Source organism: Nipponia nippon, unplaced genomic scaffold (assembly GCF_047370975.1).
Source record: "Nipponia nippon isolate SJK-2023a ecotype South Korea unplaced genomic scaffold, ASM4737097v1 scaffold_1, whole genome shotgun sequence".
NCBI classification, from domain to species: domain Eukaryota; kingdom Metazoa; phylum Chordata; class Aves; order Pelecaniformes; family Threskiornithidae; genus Nipponia; species Nipponia nippon.
The window spans coordinates 112,848,360-112,873,834 of NW_028262290.1; the positions used below are offsets into that span (position 1 = coordinate 112,848,360).

General features: G+C 53.4%; 1 protein-coding gene across 7 annotated transcripts in view; it reads right to left on the bottom strand.

Annotated features, from left to right (window-relative positions):
* The window catches only part of PDE1C (phosphodiesterase 1C), a 352,044-nt gene that overhangs the window by 14,101 nt on the left and 312,468 nt on the right, over nucleotides 1-25,475 (bottom strand). For 6 of the 7 annotated variants that reach the window (XM_087767398.1, XM_087767403.1, XM_087767422.1 and 3 more), the window contains one exon: nucleotides 24,662-24,727. In XM_087767398.1, the coding sequence (XP_087623524.1) occupies nucleotides 24,662-24,727 (66 nt within the window). Of the gene's footprint in view, nucleotides 1-17,791; nucleotides 17,818-24,661; nucleotides 24,728-25,475 lie in introns of those variants that run through there. The other variant, XM_087767428.1, reaches the window with a different exon arrangement.

The following is a 25,475-nucleotide window of genomic DNA, read 5'->3' on the forward strand; positions in this document are numbered from 1 at the left end:
AAGGAGCAAGACAAAGACTGAGAGGGCTGCCATCACTTTCAAGAAGGATATCAAGGATGAAGGCCAAAGGAGGAAAAGAGCTACTGAAGTGGGAGGAAAAATATGGTCAAGAACACAAAACAATGCCGGACTTCTTTCCAAGAAGAAGACCTCACCATAAACAGTGTAGTAGCAAATGACCCTTGGTGCGTTGGTAAGCAATGGCGAGGAAATCATGCACGCTCCCTGTGTGTCTGCAGAGTTCATGCAGAGAGAACCAAACCCCTTTCTTTCGCCTGTGGCATCACCACAACCAAATGAATGTCTATGGTATAAATGTCCTTATTTACACAGTCTGAACGTACAGATGAATTTACAGGAATGCCCAGCAGCGGTGCCCAGTGCAAGGCCACCAAGGGCAGGGACAGCCCCCTGGGCCTCCTGGGCACAGGGACTGCCTCGGGGCCAGCACCCCAAAGGCCTTCCTCCCAAGGATGCTGGGCGGAGGGGCGGCGGGCGGGGCTGCGCAGGGAGGCTCATGTCACCCCCATGTCACAGGGCCACCACCCGGCAACGCAGCAGTCACAATGCCCCGGGCAGGATAAAAGGCAGCATCGTCCCGTGTCCCGCTGCCATAGCTGGCCTGGGCGCAGCCCGAAGACATCCCCGAGGAAGTCCTTGAGGAGCCGGTGGAATTACTTGGCCCCCCTGGCGGGGGCTGAGGGAGGAAGACCGGAGGCTGGACAAGTCTGCTGGAGGTTCTGCGGTGCAAGGGCAGCTCCCAGCGGGGCCACCTTCAAAGCCCACCTGACAGATGGAAATCCTGCCTCAGCCTTTGGGGAACAGACGCAAGCCCCTCAGGAGATGAGGAGAACCACCAAGCCCTGGAGGTGCCCGAGGCTGTCAGGCCTTTTCAGCTGGACAGCAGTGGCAAGAGCAAGGGAATGCCTTCTGGAGGAGCACTGCAGAGCTCGTCGTCCTCATCTGCCACGGAGCCAGGGGCAGCAGCCGTAAGAAATGGGATGCAGAGATGGTAGATAACAAGCAAGGGGTCCCAGTGCTTTGGAGCAGCCACTGGCGTCCCACCAGGCGCAGGGAGGATTCTTGCCCCCGAGGTCGGTCGCTCAGGCCGGGGACATTGGGCCACTCTGGGAAGCTCCTGAGGTGGCTCCAGGGTGAGGGAGAAGAGGGCTTGGGCACCTCCTGGGAGGCGTGACCAGGCTGCGGGACGAGGAGGCAGGTCTTGCTCACGTGCTCAGGGAATAGCCGATCGCCAGCGCTGGGGTCAGGAAGGAATTTTCCCCCGGGGCACATTGGCACTGCTCCCCGGGGGTTTTTTGCCTTCCTCTGCAGCACTGAGCATGACCACTTGTCAGGGCTCCTCTCGTCCCTTTTGGCTGGGTTACTGCCTGCTGCTCATGCACCACGAAGATGGCCTCTCGTGCCCTGCAGCTGGGGGGAGGAAGGCTTTTTTTTCCCCACGGCAGGCTAGCAAGTGTCTCCGGGGGTTTTTGCCTTCCTCCGCAGCGTTGAGCACGGGCACTTGCCAGGGCTGCTTTGGGCCATTTTGGCTAAGTGCCTGCTGCTCCTGCTCCACGAAGGTGGCCCTCGTGCCCCGCATCCGGGGGACGAAGGTCTCCAGGCTCCCAGGGCGGGCCCAGGGGGCCCCTGGGGGTTGCTTCTTGTCCTCTGTAGCATTGAGCACAGCCCCTTGTCAGGGCTCCTCTGGGCCCTTTCCGCTCGGTCCCTGCCTGCTGCTCCTGCGCCTCCGAGGCGCCGCTCGTGCCCTGCCTCTCTCTGCCTCTCTTGCCCATGGCAGCTTTGCAAAGGCACGAGCTCTGCTCTTCCCTTGGCTCCATTTCTCCAGGGGTTCTTGCTTGTGCAAAACAGCCGGGGCTTGGAAGGGCTCCAGGCTCGCTGCACCATCCGCAGCTGCCACTTTGCAGCTCTCCCTGCCTGCAACCCAAGCGCAGGGCAGGCACGAGAGCGCTTTTCATGCATCACTGCCCAAGACGCACAGCGGCAGAGCAAGTTTTGGAAGGCAAATGTATGCTCGTCATCAATACGCGTCATACTTTGGAAAATACCCCACGGTACCACACACCTCTTCTTCTTTCTTCTTCTTCTTTGGTGTGGTTGGTCCTGATCCTCATCCTTCACGTTCTCACTCTTCAGGAAGCAGGGACTGCTTGGCCTGTGTTCCTGCTGCTACGTTCTGCAGCTCTGTGCCTTGCCTTTGCCAGGCTGCAAGGGAGGTTTCTTGAAGCTCAACGGAAGAGCGCATCAGCCTGCTCCTGGCTGCACATGCGCATTGTGTTAATGCTTGTGAGCATCTGCTCTGAAACAGCCAGAAAAATACAAATAAAATCCTGTTTCCACTTGTGACCTTTGTGTGATGTGTCCTTGAAAGTGTTTTTGGAGCTGAAAAACCCCTGGCATTTTGGGCAAGTAACAGTCTCATCCTTATTCGACTCATGGTAAGCACAGGGAATAGAATAGAATAGTTCAGTTGGAAGGGACCTACAACGACCGTCTAGTCCAACTGCCTGACCGCTTCAGGGCTGACCAAAAGTTCAAGCATGGTGTTAAGGACCACATTGTCCCAAATGCCTCTTAAACACCGACAGGCATGGGGCATCGACCACCCCTCTAGGAAGCCTCTTCCAGGGTTTGACCAGCCTCTCGGGAAAGAAAAGTTTCCTCATGTCAAGTCCCAACCTCCCCTGACGGACGCAGCTTTGAGCCATTCCCACGCGCCCTGGCACGGGGTACCAGGGAGAAGGGATCAGCACCTCCCTCTCCACGTCCCCTCCTCAGGAAGCTGGATCAGCACCTCCCTCTCCACGTCCCCTCCTCAGGAAGCTGCAGAGAGCCACGAGGTCGCCCCTCAGCCTCCTTCTCTCCAAACTAGACAAACCCTGTGTCCTCAGCCACTCCTCAGAGGACATGCCTTCCAGCCCCTTCACCAGCTTTGGTGCCCTCCTCTGGATGCACTCAAGGACCTTAACATCCTTTTTAAGTTGTGGGACCCAATTTACGGGATTGCATCCCCTACAGTATGGGAATGCAATTAGTACAGCTTTAGCTAGGTATTTCAGGATGTGCTATGTCAGCATGCGTTTGCCTTGCGCAGCCCTTTGCAGAGAGGAAAGCATGGTCTTAAAATGCATTGGCTACCAGTTCATTTTCAAGCATAACCCAAAGCATAGGTTGTAGCTCATAAATCCCATGCTATTTCAAGACGGTCTTTTTCCTCAAAGCCCTCTGGACAGGGGACACTCGTGGCAAGGGAATTCGTCTCCAGCCTCCCTCTGCCTGCTGATCTCTCAGATCCACGTTTGGACACACGCAAGGACCTGACTCGTCACACTGAGCTGGCATCAAAATGCTCAGATTCTTTAGCTGAACAGACATAGTCCGGCAGCTTTCTGCACTCATTGCACCTGTTTTGCAAAGTCATTACCAAGTGTGTGATAGAAGACTGTTTTCCATAGTTTATTTCATTAATTAAAAAAAGTTCCTTTGTATCTGAATGACATCGTCAGTAATTTCATCACACCAACATTCTCAGGTGGTTTCAGGTGGGCGTATAAAAAGCAAAATTTTCAGTCCTTCTTTGCAGCTACCTTACAGGCGCGTAGGGCCTCTTAAAGAGAGGCAGTTGCCTTCTAGTGCCGGACGGCCACCTGGCCAGCCACCTCCTTACCCATATCAGCGTTACCAGCAACAGCCTTCCTCTTCACAAAATGCCTGCAGAATTCATTTAAACAATCATCAGCAACCTTTATTCACACTCCTGGAGAGTAAAGCATATCCCCACAGACAGCACTGCCACCAACTGCATCACGCTGACCCACCAGGGTTTTGTCTCTTGCAGCTTTTTCAGCATCGGGACTGATCGGGCACTTTCTCCCAGGAAACTTCGAAAATGGAAGCTCAGCTACTGCCAGCCGTGGCTATTTTCTTCCCTAGCAGGCAGACATCTGTTCTGAAAGTGACTGGACTGACACCACCAGCGTCGTGTTCAGAGCCCACCCGCACAGCCCGTCCACTGCCCAGCCGGCCGGTGGAGGGCTGGAGCTGCTGGTGGTGGCTGCCTGGAGCTGGACTCCAGCAGGCTCCTAATGGGTGAAAGCCCCCTTAACGCATCCCTCAGGCTCCACCCTTCACGCTTTGCTGCCGCTGAACGTATGAAAGAGTGAAGTTCATGGTCAGGTCTTTGGAATTTAGATTGCAGAACAGCATCGTTCGAGAAACGGAGGTTTCCTTGTCCACATCCTATTCTGGATTTCATGCATGAGCCTGAAAAAGCTCTGCCTTGCAGTATGGTCCTACGGCCCCCATCCTCCCCACCACCTGAAGCTCTGACAGGAGAGAGATCCACTACATCAATAAACCCTGCGTGAAGAACTGCAGGGGACAAAGAGGTAACACAACATCAAGTAGAGCACCGCGACTTTCTGCTCCAGTTTGGAAACACTGGTGTAGGCAAGTGTTCCCGGAGGCATGAGCAGACCACAGGGTGGCTGTGAGCCACGAATGGGATACAGGCAAATGTGGTTTTTGTGTCAGGCAAGATATTTCCATAGGAAAGGCAAGAATTGTGCAAAGCCCTGGTGAGAACTCACCTGTACCACTATGGACATTTCTCATTCCTTGAGCTCAAGAAAGACAAATCCTATCTGGGATGAAGGCAGACAAAGACTAAGCAGCTAATTAGGGGCATGGAGGGCCTACAGAAGAAGAGGACAACTGGAAGGAGCAAGACAAAGACTGAGAGGGCTGCCATCACTTTCAAGAAGGATATCAAGGATGAAGGCCAAAGGAGGAAAAGAGCTACTGAAGTGGGAGGAAAAATATGGTCAAGAACACAAAACAATGCCGGACTTCTTTCCAAGAAGAAGACCTCACCATAAACAGTGTAGTAGCAAATGACCCTTGGTGCGTTGGTAAGCAATGGCGAGGAAATCATGCACGCTCCCTGTGTGTCTGCAGAGTTCATGCAGAGAGAACCAAACCCCTTTCTTTCGCCTGTGGCATCACCACAACCAAATGAATGTCTATGGTATAAATGTCCTTATTTACACAGTCTGAACGTACAGATGAATTTACAGGAATGCCCAGCAGCGGTGCCCAGTGCAAGGCCACCAAGGGCAGGGACAGCCCCCTGGGCCTCCTGGGCACAGGGACTGCCTCGGGGCCAGCACCCCAAAGGCCTTCCTCCCAAGGATGCTGGGCGGAGGGGCGGCGGGCGGGGCTGCGCAGGGAGGCTCATGTCACCCCCATGTCACAGGGCCACCACCCGGCAACGCAGCAGTCACAATGCCCCGGGCAGGATAAAAGGCAGCATCGTCCCGTGTCCCGCTGCCATAGCTGGCCTGGGCGCAGCCCGAAGACATCCCCGAGGAAGTCCTTGAGGAGCCGGTGGAATTACTTGGCCCCCCTGGCGGGGGCTGAGGGAGGAAGACCGGAGGCTGGACAAGTCTGCTGGAGGTTCTGCGGTGCAAGGGCAGCTCCCAGCGGGGCCACCTTCAAAGCCCACCTGACAGATGGAAATCCTGCCTCAGCCTTTGGGGAACAGACGCAAGCCCCTCAGGAGATGAGGAGAACCACCAAGCCCTGGAGGTGCCCGAGGCTGTCAGGCCTTTTCAGCTGGACAGCAGTGGCAAGAGCAAGGGAATGCCTTCTGGAGGAGCACTGCAGAGCTCGTCGTCCTCATCTGCCACGGAGCCAGGGGCAGCAGCCGTAAGAAATGGGATGCAGAGATGGTAGATAACAAGCAAGGGGTCCCAGTGCTTTGGAGCAGCCACTGGCGTCCCACCAGGCGCAGGGAGGATTCTTGCCCCCGAGGTCGGTCGCTCAGGCCGGGGACATTGGGCCACTCTGGGAAGCTCCTGAGGTGGCTCCAGGGTGAGGGAGAAGAGGGCTTGGGCACCTCCTGGGAGGCGTGACCAGGCTGCGGGACGAGGAGGCAGGTCTTGCTCACGTGCTCAGGGAATAGCCGATCGCCAGCGCTGGGGTCAGGAAGGAATTTTCCCCCGGGGCACATTGGCACTGCTCCCCGGGGGTTTTTTGCCTTCCTCTGCAGCACTGAGCATGACCACTTGTCAGGGCTCCTCTCGTCCCTTTTGGCTGGGTTACTGCCTGCTGCTCATGCACCACGAAGATGGCCTCTCGTGCCCTGCAGCTGGGGGGAGGAAGGCTTTTTTTTCCCCACGGCAGGCTAGCAAGTGTCTCCGGGGGTTTTTGCCTTCCTCCGCAGCGTTGAGCACGGGCACTTGCCAGGGCTGCTTTGGGCCATTTTGGCTAAGTGCCTGCTGCTCCTGCTCCACGAAGGTGGCCCTCGTGCCCCGCATCCGGGGGGAGGAAGCTTTCCAGGCTCCCAGGGCGGGCCCAGGGGGGCCCCTGGGGGTTGCTTCTTGTCCTCTGTAGCATTGAGCACAGCCCCTTGTCAGGGCTCCTCTGGGCCCTTTCCGCTCGGTCCCTGCCTGCTGCTCCTGCGCCTCCGAGGCGCCGCTCGTGCCCTGCCTCTCTCTGCCTCTCTTGCCCATGGCAGCTTTGCAAAGGCACGAGCTCTGCTCTTCCCTTGGCTCCATTTCTCCAGGGGTTCTTGCTTGTGCAAAACAGCCGGGGCTTGGAAGGGCTCCAGGCTCGCTGCACCATCCGCAGCTGCCACTTTGCAGCTCTCCCTGCCTGCAACCCAAGCGCAGGGCAGGCACGAGAGCGCTTTTCATGCATCACTGCCCAAGACGCACAGCGGCAGAGCAAGTTTTGGAAGGCAAATGTATGCTCGTCATCAATACGCGTCATACTTTGGAAAATACCCCACGGTACCACACACCTCTTCTTCTTTCTTCTTCTTCTTTGGTGTGGTTGGTCCTGATCCTCATCCTTCACGTTCTCACTCTTCAGGAAGCAGGGACTGCTTGGCCTGTGTTCCTGCTGCTACGTTCTGCAGCTCTGTGCCTTGCCTTTGCCAGGCTGCAAGGGAGGTTTCTTGAAGCTCAACGGAAGAGCGCATCAGCCTGCTCCTGGCTGCACATGCGCATTGTGTTAATGCTTGTGAGCATCTGCTCTGAAACAGCCAGAAAAATACAAATAAAATCCTGTTTCCACTTGTGACCTTTGTGTGATGTGTCCTTGAAAGTGTTTTTGGAGCTGAAAAACCCCTGGCATTTTGGGCAAGTAACAGTCTCATCCTTATTCGACTCATGGTAAGCACAGGGAATAGAATAGAATAGTTCAGTTGGAAGGGACCTACAACGACCGTCTAGTCCAACTGCCTGACCGCTTCAGGGCTGACCAAAAGTTCAAGCATGGTGTTAAGGACCACATTGTCCCAAATGCCTCTTAAACACCGACAGGCATGGGGCATCGACCACCCCTCTAGGAAGCCTCTTCCAGGGTTTGACCAGCCTCTCGGGAAAGAAAAGTTTCCTCATGTCAAGTCCCAACCTCCCCTGACGGACGCAGCTTTGAGCCATTCCCACGCGCCCTGGCACGGGGTACCAGGGAGAAGGGATCAGCACCTCCCTCTCCACGTCCCCTCCTCAGGAAGCTGCAGAGAGCCACGAGGTCGCCCCTCAGCCTCCTTCTCTCCAAACTAGACAAACCCTGTGTCCTCAGCCACTCCTCAGAGGACATGCCTTCCAGCCCCTTCACCAGCTTTGGTGCCCTCCTCTGGATGCACTCAAGGACCTTAACATCCTTTTTAAGTTGTGGGACCCAATTTACGGGATTGCATCCCCTACAGTATGGGAATGCAATTAGTACAGCTTTAGCTAGGTATTTCAGGATGTGCTATGTCAGCATGCGTTTGCCTTGCGCAGCCCTTTGCAGAGAGGAAAGCATGGTCTTAAAATGCATTGGCTACCAGTTCATTTTCAAGCATAACCCAAAGCATAGGTTGTAGCTCATAAATCCCATGCTATTTCAAGACGGTCTTTTTCCTCAAAGCCCTCTGGACAGGGGACACTCGTGGCAAGGGAATTCGTCTCCAGCCTCCCTCTGCCTGCTGATCTCTCAGATCCACGTTTGGACACACGCAAGGACCTGACTCGTCACACTGAGCTGGCATCAAAATGCTCAGATTCTTTAGCTGAACAGACATAGTCCGGCAGCTTTCTGCACTCATTGCACCTGTTTTGCAAAGTCATTACCAAGTGTGTGATAGAAGACTGTTTTCCATAGTTTATTTCATTAATTAAAAAAAAGTTCCTTTGTATCTGAATGACATCGTCAGTAATTTCATCACACCAACATTCTCAGGTGGTTTCAGGTGGGCGTATAAAAAGCAAAATTTTCAGTCCTTCTTTGCAGCTACCTTACAGGCGCGTAGGGCCTCTTAAAGAGAGGCAGTTGCCTTCTAGTGCCGGACGGCCACCTGGCCAGCCACCTCCTTACCCATATCAGCGTTACCAGCAACAGCCTTCCTCTTCACAAAATGCCTGCAGAATTCATTTAAACAATCATCAGCAACCTTTATTCACACTCCTGGAGAGTAAAGCATATCCCCACAGACAGCACTGCCACCAACTGCATCACGCTGACCCACCAGGGTTTTGTCTCTTGCAGCTTTTTCAGCATCGGGACTGATCGGGCACTTTCTCCCAGGAAACTTCGAAAATGGAAGCTCAGCTACTGCCAGCCGTGGCTATTTTCTTCCCTAGCAGGCAGACATCTGTTCTGAAAGTGACTGGACTGACACCACCAGCGTCGTGTTCAGAGCCCACCCGCACAGCCCGTCCACTGCCCAGCCGGCCGGTGGAGGGCTGGAGCTGCTGGTGGTGGCTGCCTGGAGCTGGACTCCAGCAGGCTCCTAATGGGTGAAAGCCCCCTTAACGCATCCCTCAGGCTCCACCCTTCACGCTTTGCTGCCGCTGAACGTATGAAAGAGTGAAGTTCATGGTCAGGTCTTTGGAATTTAGATTGCAGAACAGCATCGTTCGAGAAACGGAGGTTTCCTTGTCCACATCCTATTCTGGATTTCATGCATGAGCCTGAAAAAGCTCTGCCTTGCAGTATGGTCCTACGGCCCCCATCCTCCCCACCACCTGAAGCTCTGACAGGAGAGAGATCCACTACATCAATAAACCCTGCGTGAAGAACTGCAGGGGACAAAGAGGTAACACAACATCAAGTAGAGCACCGCGACTTTCTGCTCCAGTTTGGAAACACTGGTGTAGGCAAGTGTTCCCGGAGGCATGAGCAGACCACAGGGTGGCTGTGAGCCACGAATGGGATACAGGCAAATGTGGTTTTTGTGTCAGGCAAGATATTTCCATAGGAAAGGCAAGAATTGTGCAAAGCCCTGGTGAGAACTCACCTGTACCACTATGGACATTTCTCATTCCTTGAGCTCAAGAAAGACAAATCCTATCTGGGATGAAGGCAGACAAAGACTAAGCAGCTAATTAGGGGCATGGAGGGCCTACAGAAGAAGAGGACAACTGGAAGGAGCAAGACAAAGACTGAGAGGGCTGCCATCACTTTCAAGAAGGATATCAAGGATGAAGGCCAAAGGAGGAAAAGAGCTACTGAAGTGGGAGGAAAAATATGGTCAAGAACACAAAACAATGCCGGACTTCTTTCCAAGAAGAAGACCTCACCATAAACAGTGTAGTAGCAAATGACCCTTGGTGCGTTGGTAAGCAATGGCGAGGAAATCATGCACGCTCCCTGTGTGTCTGCAGAGTTCATGCAGAGAGAACCAAACCCCTTTCTTTCGCCTGTGGCATCACCACAACCAAATGAATGTCTATGGTGTAAATGTCCTTATTTACACAGTCTGAACGTACAGATGAATTTACAGGAATGCCCAGCAGCGGTGCCCAGTGCAAGGCCACCAAGGGCAGGGACAGCCCCCTGGGCCTCCTGGGCACAGGGACTGCCTCGGGGCCAGCACCCCAAAGGCCTTCCTCCCAAGGATGCTGGGCGGAGGGGCGGCGGGCGGGGCTGCGCAGGGAGGCTCATGTCACCCCCATGTCACAGGGCCACCACCCGGCAACGCAGCAGTCACAATGCCCCGGGCAGGATAAAAGGCAGCATCGTCCCGTGTCCCGCTGCCATAGCTGGCCTGGGCGCAGCCCGAAGACATCCCCGAGGAAGTCCTTGAGGAGCCGGTGGAATTACTTGTGCCCCCCTGGCGGGGGCTGAGGGAGGAAGACCGGAGGCTGGACAAGTCTGCTGGAGGTTCTGCGGTGCAAGGGCAGCTCCCAGCGGGGCCACCTTCAAAGCCCACCTGACAGATGGAAATCCTGCCTCAGCCTTTGGGGAACAGACGCAAGCCCCTCAGGAGATGAGGAGAACCACCAAGCCCTGGAGGTGCCCGAGGCTGTCAGGCCTTTTCAGCTGGACAGCAGTGGCAAGAGCAAGGGAATGCCTTCTGGAGGAGCACTGCAGAGCTCGTCGTCCTCATCTGCCACGGAGCCAGGGGCAGCAGCCGTAAGAAATGGGATGCAGAGATGGTAGATAACAAGCAAGGGGTCCCAGTGCTTTGGAGCAGCCACTGGCGTCCCACCAGGCGCAGGGAGGATTCTTGCCCCCGAGGTCGGTCGCTCAGGCCGGGGACATTGGGCCACTCTGGGAAGCTCCTGAGGTGGCTCCAGGGTGAGGGAGAAGAGGGCTTGGGCACCTCCTGGGAGGCGTGACCAGGCTGCGGGACGAGGAGGCAGGTCTTGCTCACGTGCTCAGGGAATAGCCGATCGCCAGCGCTGGGGTCAGGAAGGAATTTTCCCCCGGGGCACATTGGCACTGCTCCCCGGGGGTTTTTTGCCTTCCTCTGCAGCACTGAGCATGACCACTTGTCAGGGCTCCTCTCGTCCCTTTTGGCTGGGTTACTGCCTGCTGCTCATGCACCACGAAGATGGCCTCTCGTGCCCTGCAGCTGGGGGAGGAAGGCTTTTTTTTCCCCACGGCAGGCTAGCAAGTGTCTCCGGGGGTTTTTGCCTTCCTCCGCAGCGTTGAGCACGGGCACTTGCCAGGGCTGCTTTGGGCCATTTTGGCTAAGTGCCTGCTGCTCCTGCTCCACGAAGGTGGCCCTCGTGCCCCGCATCCGGGGGGAGGAAGCTTTCCAGGCTCCCAGGGCGGGCCCAGGGGGGCCCCTGGGGGTTGCTTCTTGTCCTCTGTAGCATTGAGCACAGCCCCTTGTCAGGGCTCCTCTGGGCCCTTTCCGCTCGGTCCCTGCCTGCTGCTCCTGCGCCTCCGAGGCGCCGCTCGTGCCCTGCCTCTCTCTGCCTCTCTTGCCCATGGCAGCTTTGCAAAGGCACGAGCTCTGCTCTTCCCTTGGCTCCATTTCTCCAGGGGTTCTTGCTTGTGCAAAACAGCCGGGGCTTGGAAGGGCTCCAGGCTCGCTGCACCATCCGCAGCTGCCACTTTGCAGCTCTCCCTGCCTGCAACCCAAGCGCAGGGCAGGCACGAGAGCGCTTTTCATGCATCACTGCCCAAGACGCACAGCGGCAGAGCAAGTTTTGGAAGGCAAATGTATGCTCGTCATCAATACGCGTCATACTTTGGAAAATACCCCACGGTACCACACACCTCTTCTTCTTTCTTCTTCTTCTTTGGTGTGGTTGGTCCTGATCCTCATCCTTCACGTTCTCACTCTTCAGGAAGCAGGGACTGCTTGGCCTGTGTTCCTGCTGCTACGTTCTGCAGCTCTGTGCCTTGCCTTTGCCAGGCTGCAAGGGAGGTTTCTTGAAGCTCAACGGAAGAGCGCATCAGCCTGCTCCTGGCTGCACATGCGCATTGTGTTAATGCTTGTGAGCATCTGCTCTGAAACAGCCAGAAAAATACAAATAAAATCCTGTTTCCACTTGTGACCTTTGTGTGATGTGTCCTTGAAAGTGTTTTTGGAGCTGAAAAACCCCTGGCATTTTGGGCAAGTAACAGTCTCATCCTTATTCGACTCATGGTAAGCACAGGGAATAGAATAGAATAGTTCAGTTGGAAGGGACCTACAACGACCGTCTAGTCCAACTGCCTGACCGCTTCAGGGCTGACCAAAAGTTCAAGCATGGTGTTAAGGACCACATTGTCCCAAATGCCTCTTAAACACCGACAGGCATGGGGCATCGACCACCCCTCTAGGAAGCCTCTTCCAGGGTTTGACCAGCCTCTCGGGAAAGAAAAGTTTCCTCATGTCAAGTCCCAACCTCCCCTGACGGACGCAGCTTTGAGCCATTCCCACGCGCCCTGGCACGGGGTACCAGGGAGAAGGGATCAGCACCTCCCTCTCCACGTCCCCTCCTCAGGAAGCTGCAGAGAGCCACGAGGTCGCCCCTCAGCCTCCTTCTCTCCAAACTAGACAAACCCTGTGTCCTCAGCCACTCCTCAGAGGACATGCCTTCCAGCCCCTTCACCAGCTTTGGTGCCCTCCTCTGGATGCACTCAAGGACCTTAACATCCTTTTTAAGTTGTGGGACCCAATTTACGGGATTGCATCCCCTACAGTATGGGAATGCAATTAGTACAGCTTTAGCTAGGTATTTCAGGATGTGCTATGTCAGCATGCGTTTGCCTTGCGCAGCCCTTTGCAGAGAGGAAAGCATGGTCTTAAAATGCATTGGCTACCAGTTCATTTTCAAGCATAACCCAAAGCATAGGTTGTAGCTCATAAATCCCATGCTATTTCAAGACGGTCTTTTTCCTCAAAGCCCTCTGGACAGGGGACACTCGTGGCAAGGGAATTCGTCTCCAGCCTCCCTCTGCCTGCTGATCTCTCAGATCCACGTTTGGACACACGCAAGGACCTGACTCGTCACACTGAGCTGGCATCAAAATGCTCAGATTCTTTAGCTGAACAGACATAGTCCGGCAGCTTTCTGCACTCATTGCACCTGTTTTGCAAAGTCATTACCAAGTGTGTGATAGAAGACTGTTTTCCATAGTTTATTTCATTAATTAAAAAAAAGTTCCTTTGTATCTGAATGACATCGTCAGTAATTTCATCACACCAACATTCTCAGGTGGTTTCAGGTGGGCGTATAAAAAGCAAAATTTTCAGTCCTTCTTTGCAGCTACCTTACAGGCGCGTAGGGCCTCTTAAAGAGAGGCAGTTGCCTTCTAGTGCCGGACGGCCACCTGGCCAGCCACCTCCTTACCCATATCAGCGTTACCAGCAACAGCCTTCCTCTTCACAAAATGCCTGCAGAATTCATTTAAACAATCATCAGCAACCTTTATTCACACTCCTGGAGAGTAAAGCATATCCCCACAGACAGCACTGCCACCAACTGCATCACGCTGACCCACCAGGGTTTTGTCTCTTGCAGCTTTTTCAGCATCGGGACTGATCGGGCACTTTCTCCCAGGAAACTTCGAAAATGGAAGCTCAGCTACTGCCAGCCGTGGCTATTTTCTTCCCTAGCAGGCAGACATCTGTTCTGAAAGTGACTGGACTGACACCACCAGCGTCGTGTTCAGAGCCCACCCGCACAGCCCGTCCACTGCCCAGCCGGCCGGTGGAGGGCTGGAGCTGCTGGTGGTGGCTGCCTGGAGCTGGACTCCAGCAGGCTCCTAATGGGTGAAAGCCCCCTTAACGCATCCCTCAGGCTCCACCCTTCACGCTTTGCTGCCGCTGAACGTATGAAAGAGTGAAGTTCATGGTCAGGTCTTTGGAATTTAGATTGCAGAACAGCATCGTTCGAGAAACGGAGGTTTCCTTGTCCACATCCTATTCTGGATTTCATGCATGAGCCTGAAAAAGCTCTGCCTTGCAGTATGGTCCTACGGCCCCCATCCTCCCCACCACCTGAAGCTCTGACAGGAGAGAGATCCACTACATCAATAAACCCTGCGTGAAGAACTGCAGGGGACAAAGAGGTAACACAACATCAAGTAGAGCACCGCGACTTTCTGCTCCAGTTTGGAAACACTGGTGTAGGCAAGTGTTCCCGGAGGCATGAGCAGACCACAGGGTGGCTGTGAGCCACGAATGGGATACAGGCAAATGTGGTTTTTGTGTCAGGCAAGATATTTCCATAGGAAAGGCAAGAATTGTGCAAAGCCCTGGTGAGAACTCACCTGTACCACTATGGACATTTCTCATTCCTTGAGCTCAAGAAAGACAAATCCTATCTGGGATGAAGGCAGACAAAGACTAAGCAGCTAATTAGGGGCATGGAGGGCCTACAGAAGAAGAGGACAACTGGAAGGAGCAAGACAAAGACTGAGAGGGCTGCCATCACTTTCAAGAAGGATATCAAGGATGAAGGCCAAAGGAGGAAAAGAGCTACTGAAGTGGGAGGAAAAATATGGTCAAGAACACAAAACAATGCCGGACTTCTTTCCAAGAAGAAGACCTCACCATAAACAGTGTAGTAGCAAATGACCCTTGGTGCGTTGGTAAGCAATGGCGAGGAAATCATGCACGCTCCCTGTGTGTCTGCAGAGTTCATGCAGAGAGAACCAAACCCCTTTCTTTCGCCTGTGGCATCACCACAACCAAATGAATGTCTATGGTATAAATGTCCTTATTTACACAGTCTGAACGTACAGATGAATTTACAGGAATGCCCAGCAGCGGTGCCCAGTGCAAGGCCACCAAGGGCAGGGACAGCCCCCTGGGCCTCCTGGGCACAGGGACTGCCTCGGGGCCAGCACCCCAAAGGCCTTCCTCCCAAGGATGCTGGGCGGAGGGGCGGCGGGCGGGGCTGCGCAGGGAGGCTCATGTCACCCCCATGTCACAGGGCCACCACCCGGCAACGCAGCAGTCACAATGCCCCGGGCAGGATAAAAGGCAGCATCGTCCCGTGTCCCGCTGCCATAGCTGGCCTGGGCGCAGCCCGAAGACATCCCCGAGGAAGTCCTTGAGGAGCCGGTGGAATTACTTGGCCCCCCCTGGCGGGGGCTGAGGGAGGAAGACCGGAGGCTGGACAAGTCTGCTGGAGGTTCTGCGGTGCAAGGGCAGCTCCCAGCGGGGCCACCTTCAAAGCCCACCTGACAGATGGAAATCCTGCCTCAGCCTTTGGGGAACAGACGCAAGCCCCTCAGGAGATGAGGAGAACCACCAAGCCCTGGAGGTGCCCGAGGCTGTCAGGCCTTTTCAGCTGGACAGCAGTGGCAAGAGCAAGGGAATGCCTTCTGGAGGAGCACTGCAGAGCTCGTCGTCCTCATCTGCCACGGAGCCAGGGGCAGCAGCCGTAAGAAATGGGATGCAGAGATGGTAGATAACAAGCAAGGGGTCCCAGTGCTTTGGAGCAGCCACTGGCGTCCCACCAGGCGCAGGGAGGATTCTTGCCCCCGAGGTCGGTCGCTCAGGCCGGGGACATTGGGCCACTCTGGGAAGCTCCTGAGGTGGCTCCAGGGTGAGGGAGAAGAGGGCTTGGGCACCTCCTGGGAGGCGTGACCAGGCTGCGGGACGAGGAGGCAGGTCTTGCTCACGTGCTCAGGGAATAGCCGATCGCCAGCGCTGGGGTCAGGAAGGAATTTTCCCCCGGGGCACATTGGCACTGCTCCCCGGGGGTTTTTTGCCTTCCTCTGCAGCACTGAGCATGACCACTTGTCAGGGCTCCTCTCGTCCCTTTTGGCTGGGTTACTGCCTGCTGCTCATGCACCACGAAGATGGCCTCTCGTGCCCTGCAGCTGGGGGAGGAAGGCTTTTTTTCCCCACGGCAGGCTAGCAAGTGTCTCCGGGGGTTTTTGCCTTCCTCCGCAGCGTTGAGCACGGGCACTTGCCAGGGCTGCTTTGGGCCATTTTGGCTAAGTGCCTGCTGCTCCTGCTCCACGAAGGTGGCCCTCGTGCCCCGCATCCGGGGGAGGAAGCTTTCCAGGCTCCCAGGGCGGGCCCAGGGGGCCCCTGGGGGTTGCTTCTTGTCCTCTGTAGCATTGAGCACAGCCCCTTGTCAGGGCTCCTCTGGGCCCTTTCCGCTCGGTCCCTGCCTGCTGCTCCTGCGCCTCCGAGGCGCCGCTCGTGCCCTGCCTCTCTCTGCCTCTCTTGCCCATGGCAGCTTTGCAAAGGCACGAGCTCTGCTCTTCCCTTGGCTCCATTTCTCCAGGGGTTCTTGCTTGTGCAAAACAGCCGGGGCTTGGAAGGGCTCCAGGCTCGCTGCACCATCCGCAGCTGCCACTTTGCAGCTCTCCCTGCCTGCAACCCAAGCGCAGGGCAGGCACGAGAGCGCTTTTCATGCATCACTGCCCAAGACGCACAGCGGCAGAGCAAGTTTTGGAAGGCAAATGTATGCTCGTCATCAATACGCGTCATACTTTGGAAAATACCCCACGGTACCACACACCTCTTCTTCTTTCTTCTTCTTCTTTGGTGTGGTTGGTCCTGATCCTCATCCTTCACGTTCTCACTCTTCAGGAAGCAGGGACTGCTTGGCCTGTGTTCCTGCTGCTACGTTCTGCAGCTCTGTGCCTTGCCTTTGCCAGGCTGCAAGGGAGGTTTCTTGAAGCTCAACGGAAGAGCGCATCAGCCTGCTCCTGGCTGCACATGCGCATTGTGTTAATGCTTGTGAGCATCTGCTCTGAAACAGCCAGAAAAATACAAATAAAATCCTGTTTCCACTTGTGACCTTTGTGTGATGTGTCCTTGAAAGTGTTTTTGGAGCTGAAAAACCCCTGGCATTTTGGGCAAGTAACAGTCTCATCCTTATTCGACTCATGGTAAGCACAGGGAATAGAATAGAATAGTTCAGTTGGAAGGGACCTACAACGACCGTCTAGTCCAACTGCCTGACCGCTTCAGGGCTGACCAAAAGTTCAAGCATGGTGTTAAGGACCACATTGTCCCAAATGCCTCTTAAACACCGACAGGCATGGGGCATCGACCACCCCTCTAGGAAGCCTCTTCCAGGGTTTGACCAGCCTCTCGGGAAAGAAAAGTTTCCTCATGTCAAGTCCCAACCTCCCCTGACGGACGCAGCTTTGAGCCATTCCCACGCGCCCTGGCACGGGGTACCAGGGAGAAGGGATCAGCACCTCCCTCTCCACGTCCCCTCCTCAGGAAGCTGCAGAGAGCCACGAGGTCGCCCCTCAGCCTCCTTCTCTCCAAACTAGACAAACCCTGTGTCCTCAGCCACTCCTCAGAGGACATGCCTTCCAGCCCCTTCACCAGCTTTGGTGCCCTCCTCTGGATGCACTCAAGGACCTTAACATCCTTTTTAAGTTGTGGGACCCAATTTACGGGATTGCATCCCCTACAGTATGGGAATGCAATTAGTACAGCTTTAGCTAGGTATTTCAGGATGTGCTATGTCAGCATGCGTTTGCCTTGCGCAGCCCTTTGCAGAGAGGAAAGCATGGTCTTAAAATGCATTGGCTACCAGTTCATTTTCAAGCATAACCCAAAGCATAGGTTGTAGCTCATAAATCCCATGCTATTTCAAGACGGTCTTTTTCCTCAAAGCCCTCTGGACAGGGGACACTCGTGGCAAGGGAATTCGTCTCCAGCCTCCCTCTGCCTGCTGATCTCTCAGATCCACGTTTGGACACACGCAAGGACCTGACTCGTCACACTGAGCTGGCATCAAAATGCTCAGATTCTTTAGCTGAACAGACATAGTCCGGCAGCTTTCTGCACTCATTGCACCTGTTTTGCAAAGTCATTACCAAGTGTGTGATAGAAGACTGTTTTCCATAGTTTATTTCATTAATTAAAAAAAAGTTCCTTTGTATCTGAATGACATCGTCAGTAATTTCATCACACCAACATTCTCAGGTGGTTTCAGGTGGGCGTATAAAAAGCAAAATTTTCAGTCCTTCTTTGCAGCTACCTTACAGGCGCGTAGGGCCTCTTAAAGAGAGGCAGTTGCCTTCTAGTGCCGGACGGCCACCTGGCCAGCCACCTCCTTACCCATATCAGCGTTACCAGCAACAGCCTTCCTCTTCACAAAATGCCTGCAGAATTCATTTAAACAATCATCAGCAACCTTTATTCACACTCCTGGAGAGTAAAGCATATCCCCACAGACAGCACTGCCACCAACTGCATCACGCTGACCCACCAGGGTTTTGTCTCTTGCAGCTTTTTCAGCATCGGGACTGATCGGGCACTTTCTCCCAGGAAACTTCGAAAATGGAAGCTCAGCTACTGCCAGCCGTGGCTATTTTCTTCCCTAGCAGGCAGACATCTGTTCTGAAAGTGACTGGACTGACACCACCAGCGTCGTGTTCAGAGCCCACCCGCACAGCCCGTCCACTGCCCAGCCGGCCGGTGGAGGGCTGGAGCTGCTGGTGGTGGCTGCCTGGAGCTGGACTCCAGCAGGCTCCTAATGGGTGAAAGCCCCCTTAACGCATCCCTCAGGCTCCACCCTTCACGCTTTGCTGCCGCTGAACGTATGAAAGAGTGAAGTTCATGGTCAGGTCTTTGGAATTTAGATTGCAGAACAGCATCGTTCGAGAAACGGAGGTTTCCTTGTCCACATCCTATTCTGGATTTCATGCATGAGCCTGAAAAAGCTCTGCCTTGCAGTATGGTCCTACGGCCCCCATCCTCCCCACCACCTGAAGCTCTGACAGGAGAGAGATCCACTACATCAATAAACCCTGCGTGAAGAACTGCAGGGGACAAAGAGGTAACACAACATCAAGTAGAGCACCGCGACTTTCTGCTCCAGTTTGGAAACACTGGTGTAGGCAAGTGTTCCCGGAGGCATGAGCAGACCACAGGGTGGCTGTGAGCCACGAATGGGATACAGGCAAATGTGGTTTTTGTGTCAGGCAAGATATTTCCATAGGAAAGGCAAGAATTGTGCAAAGCCCTGGTGAGAACTCACCTGTACCACTATGGACATTTCTCATTCCTTGAGCTCAAGAAAGACAAATCCTATCTGGGATGAAGGCAGACAAAGACTAAGCAGCTAATTAGGGGCATGGAGGGCCTACAGAAGAAGAGGACAACTGGAAGGAGCAAGACAAAGACTGAGAGGGCTGCCATCACTTTCAAGAAGGATATCAAGGATGAAGGCCAAAGGAGGAAAAGAGCTACTGAAGTGGGAGGAAAAATATGGTCAAGAACACAAAACAATGCCGGACTTCTTTCCAAGAAGAAGACCTCACCATAAACAGTGTAGTAGCAAATGACCCTTGGTGCGTTGGTAAGCAATGGCGAGGAAATCATGCACGCTCCCTGTGTGTCTGCAGAGTTCATGCAGAGAGAACCAAACCCCTTTCTTTCGCCTGTGGCATCACCACAACCAAATGAATGTCTATGGTGTAAATGTCCTTATTTACACAGTCTGAACGTACAGATGAATTTACAGGAATGCCCAGCAGCGGTGCCCAGTGCAAGGCCACCAAGGGCAGGGACAGCCCCCTGGGCCTCCTGGGCACAGGGACTGCCTCGGGGCCAGCACCCCAAAGGCCTTCCTCCCAAGGATGCTGGGCGGAGGGGCGGCGGGCGGGGCTGCGCAGGGAGGCTCATGTCACCCCCATGTCACAGGGCCACCACCCGGCAACGCAGCAGTCACAATGCCCCGGGCAGGATAAAAGGCAGCATCGTCCCGTGTCCCGCTGCCATAGCTGGCCTGGGCGCAGCCCGAAGACATCCCCGAGGAAGTCCTTGAGGAGCCGGTGGAATTACTTGGCCCCCCCTGGCGGGGGCTGAGGGAGGAAGACCGGAGGCTGGACAAGTCTGCTGGAGGTTCTGCGGTGCAAGGGCAGCTCCCAGCGGGGCCACCTTCAAAGCCCACCTGACAGATGGAAATCCTGCCTCAGCCTTTGGGGAACAGACGCAAGCCCCTCAGGAGATGAGGAGAACCACCAAGCCCTGGAGGTGCCCGAGGCTGTCAGGCCTTTTCAGCTGGACAGCAGTGGCAAGAGCAAGGGAATGCCTTCTGGAGGAGCACTGCAGAGCTCGTCGTCCTCATCTGCCACGGAGCCAGGGGCAGCAGCCGTAAGAAATGGGATGCAGAGATGGTAGATAACAAGCAAGGGGTCCCAGTGCTTTGGAGCAGCCACTGGCGTCCCACCAGGCGCAGGGAGGATTCTTGCCCCCGAGGTCGGTCGCTCAGGCCGGGGACATTGGGCCACTCTGGGAAGCTCCTGAGGTGGCTCCAGGGTGAGGGAGAAGAGGGCTTGGGCACCTCCTGGGAGGCGTGACCAGGCTGCGGGACGAGGAGGCAGGTCTTGCTCACGTGCTCAGGGAATAGCCGATCGCCAGCGCTGGGGTCAGGAAGGAATTTTCCCCCGGGGCACATTGGCACTGCTCCCCGGGGGTTTTTTGCCTTCCTCTGCAGCACTGAGCATGACCACTTGTCAGGGCTCCTCTCGTCCCTTTTGGCTGGGTTACTGCCTGCTGCTCATGCACCACGAAGATGGCCTCTCGTGCCCTGCAGCTGGGGGGAGGAAGGCTTTTTTTCCCCACGGCAGGCTAGCAAGTGTCTCCGGGGGTTTTTGCCTTCCTCCGCAGCGTTGAGCACGGGCACTTGCCAGGGCTGCTTTGGGCCATTTTGGCTAAGTGCCTGCTGCTCCTGCTCCACGAAGGTGGCCCTCGTGCCCCGCATCCAGGGGGAGGAAGCTTTCCAGGCTCCCAGGGCGGGCCCAGGGGGGCCCCCGGGGGTTGCTTCTTGTCCTCTGTAGCATTGAGCACAGCCCCTTGTCAGGGCTCCTCTGGGCCCTTTCCGCTCGGTCCCTGCCTGCTGCTCCTGCGCCTCCGAGGCGCCGCTCGTGCCCTGCCTCTCTCTGCCTCTCTTGCCCATGGCAGCTTTGCAAAGGCACGAGCTCTGCTCTTCCCTTGGCTCCATTTCTCCAGGGGTTCTTGCTTGTGCAAAACAGCCGGGGCTTGGAAGGGCTCCAGGCTCGCTGCACCATCCGCAGCTGCCACTTTGCAGCTCTCCCTGCCTGCAACCCAAGCGCAGGGCAGGCACGAGAGCGCTTTTCATGCATCACTGCCCAAGACGCACAGCGGCAGAGCAAGTTTTGGAAGGCAAATGTATGCTCGTCATCAATACGCGTCATACTTTGGAAAATACCCCACGGTACCACACACCTCTTCTTCTTTCTTCTTCTTCTTTGGTGTGGTTGGTCCTGATCCTCATCCTTCACGTTCTCACTCTTCAGGAAGCAGGGACTGCTTGGCCTGTGTTCCTGCTGCTACGTTCTGCAGCTCTGTGCCTTGCCTTTGCCAGGCTGCAAGGGAGGTTTCTTGAAGCTCAACGGAAGAGCGCATCAGCCTGCTCCTGGCTGCACATGCGCATTGTGTTAAGGCTTGTGAGCATCTGCTCTGAAACAGCCAGAAAAATACAAATAAAATCCCGTTTCCACTTGTGACCTTTGTGTGATGTGTCCTTGAAAGTGTTTTTGGAGCTGAAAAACCCCTGGCATTTTGGGCAAATAACAGTCATCGTTATTCGACACATGGTGAGCGCACGGAATAGAATAGAATAGAATAGAATAGAATAGAATAGAATAGAATAGAATAGAATAGAATAGAACAGAACAGAACAGAACAGAACAGTTATGCTATGTTATGCCTAGAGTTATGGATGCCAAGCCATGTCCGAGGCCTGAGGGCTCCATCCAGGAGAGCAGCTCTCTGCAGTGCAGGGCCCAGGCCCATCCAGGAGACAGGGGCAGAGACGGGCCCCCCTACAACATGGCTCAGGCAGGGACTTCAGTCGGCCCCAGGCCCAGCTGAGACACGTGCCCTGGGCCCTTGGCAGGAGATGGTGGGGCTGGGGTCCCAGGGGAGGCCGGTCCCAGCCACTGAGGCCTATGAGCGGGTCCAGGGCCCTGGCAGAAGTAGCCTTCCAAATATTTCCAAGCCACAGAAAGAAAAATGCGGTCATTCAGTGATTGTAAATAATACTTCTGGGTACCTCAATGGCCCTACTGTGCTTCCTCACCATACAAATTGCAGTCTTCTTGGAGAAATGGTCGGTTCATCCTCTTTGCACTGAGAAAAAGGAGTTGTTCCAGGAGGCAGCAGACGTGCCCAGGGCAGCTGGGCTCCCTGCGGCACTGCAAGATGCAGCTGAGCTGCCGGGGGACTCTGGTTTCACCAGTGGTCAAGCCCAGGTGGGAGTGCTGCCAGGGCTCTCTCCTGCACGCAGCCACCTAACCTCATAAAACTTCCCAAGCTTTGTGACCTCTTGGGTGTTTCTTCCTCTCGTGCACTTTAAATTGACAAGGCACAGATTCAAAAGTTAGTGATGAGGAGGACTGGCCAACCTGCCGGCAAAGAAACGGACGAGATCACACGCACATGTGCCTGTTCTCATCAGCCTCGCTCCTTCAGAAGTGAGGCTAAACCCAACGTATTAAAGCTTCCCCTTTTTATTCAAGACACCACATGCAATTTGCAGAAAAAACAGCAAGACAATAACATTTTCTCAGTTAGAAAATTGTGTGCGTGTGTGTTTACAGCAGACCGTTTCTTAACTACACATTAATTAGTTGCTGCTTCCAGCAAAAGCAGCCCCCCCGAAACATGATCTATATAGAGCGTGAAGAAACGCCACCATAATGGCTGTAAACAAAATGCGTCACTGGACTATATACATGGAAAATATTGCACTATTATCTACTCCTCATCACATACTGTAAATAGCTGCACGGGAAGGGCTGATTTGCAAACTGTACCAGAGTAAACAGTTTGCTGTGTAAGCCATGGTAACAGGGCACGGGTAGGAAGGTACCAGTGTTAAACAGCCAAAACAGAGAAAACCCACTGGGTCCCTAAACCAACTGGTGCCAGAACATACACTGAGGTGGGAGGTATCTAACGAAGAGAGTCAAAACACAGCTAGTCATTTCTGCAAGTGCCAGACAGAAGGCACCTTCCTATAATTCACCATGAGATCGTCGCAGTGAGTATCGCTACTGGAAGTAAGACAGGACTGGCAACAAATCCACAGTGTCTTTCTGCAAAAAAGGGAGACTATTAGGTTGATTGCTCCCCTCTCTTGAAGGCGGATCCTCCCTACTGCTGTTTTTCTAATCGTAACAGTTAACAGATCCCTAGATCGGATAGTTTTAAAGGGGAGTAAATGTTATTCCCAAACAGATGAGAAAACCAGGGCACACAAGAAGGATTTGAGCAAGGTCATTTAGTAAGTCAGCAATAATGAAGGGACTGTACCTGGTACCTTATGCCAAAACCCTCTCTTCTGAATTTATATTCTCTACCTTCTTATTATAATGGTGGTCTGCAGGCTCAGAACAAGGATCACAACTAAGAAGGGATGCGGGATTTACTGTTTGCAGGTACTCATTAACGGATCGATGGGTTAAGAGTGGTATAGTGTTGGAGAAATGGATGAAAAACCCTGGGTAAGCATTGCTTAAAAATAAACAAGAGACCAATACAAATATGCCAAAATGTATAAAAAGTGAGCTAGTTTTGAAACTAGATCTGTTTACATGAGATGAGAGTTATGGCTGTGGTGTGACATGAATGTTTCATTCCACAATTTTTCCTTAAAACAAAACATTCTCCAAAAAGCAAGACCTCTCCAAAATCCCTCCAAAGAGCAAGACCTTTAAATGCCACCTGCAAGAAAATCCTGGGTGAAAACATCCAAAGTAGTAGCCTCCCCTATGAATATAAACGTAAGAATTTAACAACTGCTATGACACCCTATGAGAAATAGGCAATACATACAGGTAATACTTATTGTCACTGCCAATGATGAGAAACTTCAGAAGTTAAGAGGATGTATTTCTGATATTTCCTGTTCCATGCTTTCTATCTAAAAAATGTCTTGGGGTAGATACCTGGGAGTCCTCATGTGAGCATGCTGCTCAGAGGTTTAAATTTTACTATCAGTGATTTGCCATGCTTGTTCTTGAGCAGGACAGTAACCCATGGGAGCACATTGTTTTCCTAAGGGAATACAGTGTTTTGAACTCTCTCACATTCCTGCTCGTTCTTTTCCTTACTTACACCCAAGCAGTGGCTGCAGCTGTGCCTGGAGAAACAATCTGCTAAGGTGGCAGCTGCAAAAGAGCATCACACCATGAACAGCTTGGAGAACCAAAACAGCACAGAAACATGCTACTGCACGTTGGCATCTATATATGGAGCCACACCATACCTCATCTGCTGGCACAGCAGCCACTGATGAAAACATTTGTAGTAAAACTTTTTAAGTACTTTGCTTGAAGTTTGGGGTTTTTTTAATTGGTGATTTCTTGTTGTCTTCCTGCAGACTTACTCTTTCTTTCAACTACTGTGAATTATACATATATGAATGCCCTTGCATATGCACATGTAAGATAGAATCTTGTTCACACTAAGCCATTATTTTGTGTAACTGCTTCATACTACCCTCCCTTTCTTCTGACAGTTGTGTGAGACAAAGATGAAGGGATTAAGAAAATAGTTATTGTGGTGAAATAGAGACAGCAGGATTTGGTAGATGGGAAGGGCACAAAGAAAACTATGCTTGGGTCCACAAAACAGCCTTATTTTTTCCCTTCAGCATCTATATCCATGTGATAAAGGCCCAAATTAATTTGCCGATTGAATTAAAATAGTCTGTGAAGCCTGCACTGTGAGCCACAAAACTTAAGGTATTTGTTTAAAAAAAACTGAAATGCAGTAAAAAACATTAAAAACAGCAGTTCATTTGTTCAACCCCAGTGAATGGGTTTAACTTTTTTAATGTAATGTGTAAAAGTCATGCCATACCTGGAGAAGAATTCATCTGTTTATGTCCATCTCCCAAACAGGAGGCACTGTGAGTGCCTATTTCTAAAGCTGCGCATATAAGCAAATTAGAGTGAGGTGGTACTGACTGACCTGGCAATGTAAGGTGGTTTGCCGAGGAACCCGAGCCTGGAAAGTCAGCTGAACGTCGTGCTGGACCTTTAAAAAGAAAGAGTAGTTTCAGCAGAGATGGATGAATGGTAGTCCCACCAGCCATGAAAATGCTTTTTGTAGGGCTGCCACCGCTGCGAGGTGTTTGTTGTCTTCTTTCTGCCATTTCTTATCCATGGCTTTAGGTGAGGGTAACTGGGAAAGCAGCCTCACTTCTAGGTACCGTTCCATCTAAAGGAGTCAATATTAAACATATCTTTCTTCTTTTTATCACTTACTGGGTTTGGGTGGAGATACCCGAGTTGTTGATTCTGGAAGTTTCACGTTCTTAAGTTTTGGACCTATTAACTGTTGCCAGATCTCAGCCAGCTTACCTCCATGTCCTCACAGAACTGGCAATTGCCAGTTTTATTGCCTGGCATGGCTCTGAAGGCAGTTACACAGCACTTACCTTGCTTCTGTGGCAGTTCAGCAAGCGGCTGGCATCACTTTGGGTACCGCTGGTTGGTAACAGCTCCGGACATTTATGCCACTGGCTATATGTGCCAGAGAAAGGACTCTGATACTGGATTTGCCAGTGGAGGTGAGTCACCCAAATCATTACATGCTTTTTCCAAACGATCTTTTCTCCCTTCTTGCTTATGTGGCAGTCAGTATTTTTGATTTGAAGATCACAGTCAATTACACGAACACCCTCAATATCTACCAGAAATTGGCAGCTTGGCTTCATCTCTGCTTGCACTGGACTGGAGGTACATGCAGACTCAAAGCAAGATGGTAAGGTATAAGAATACAA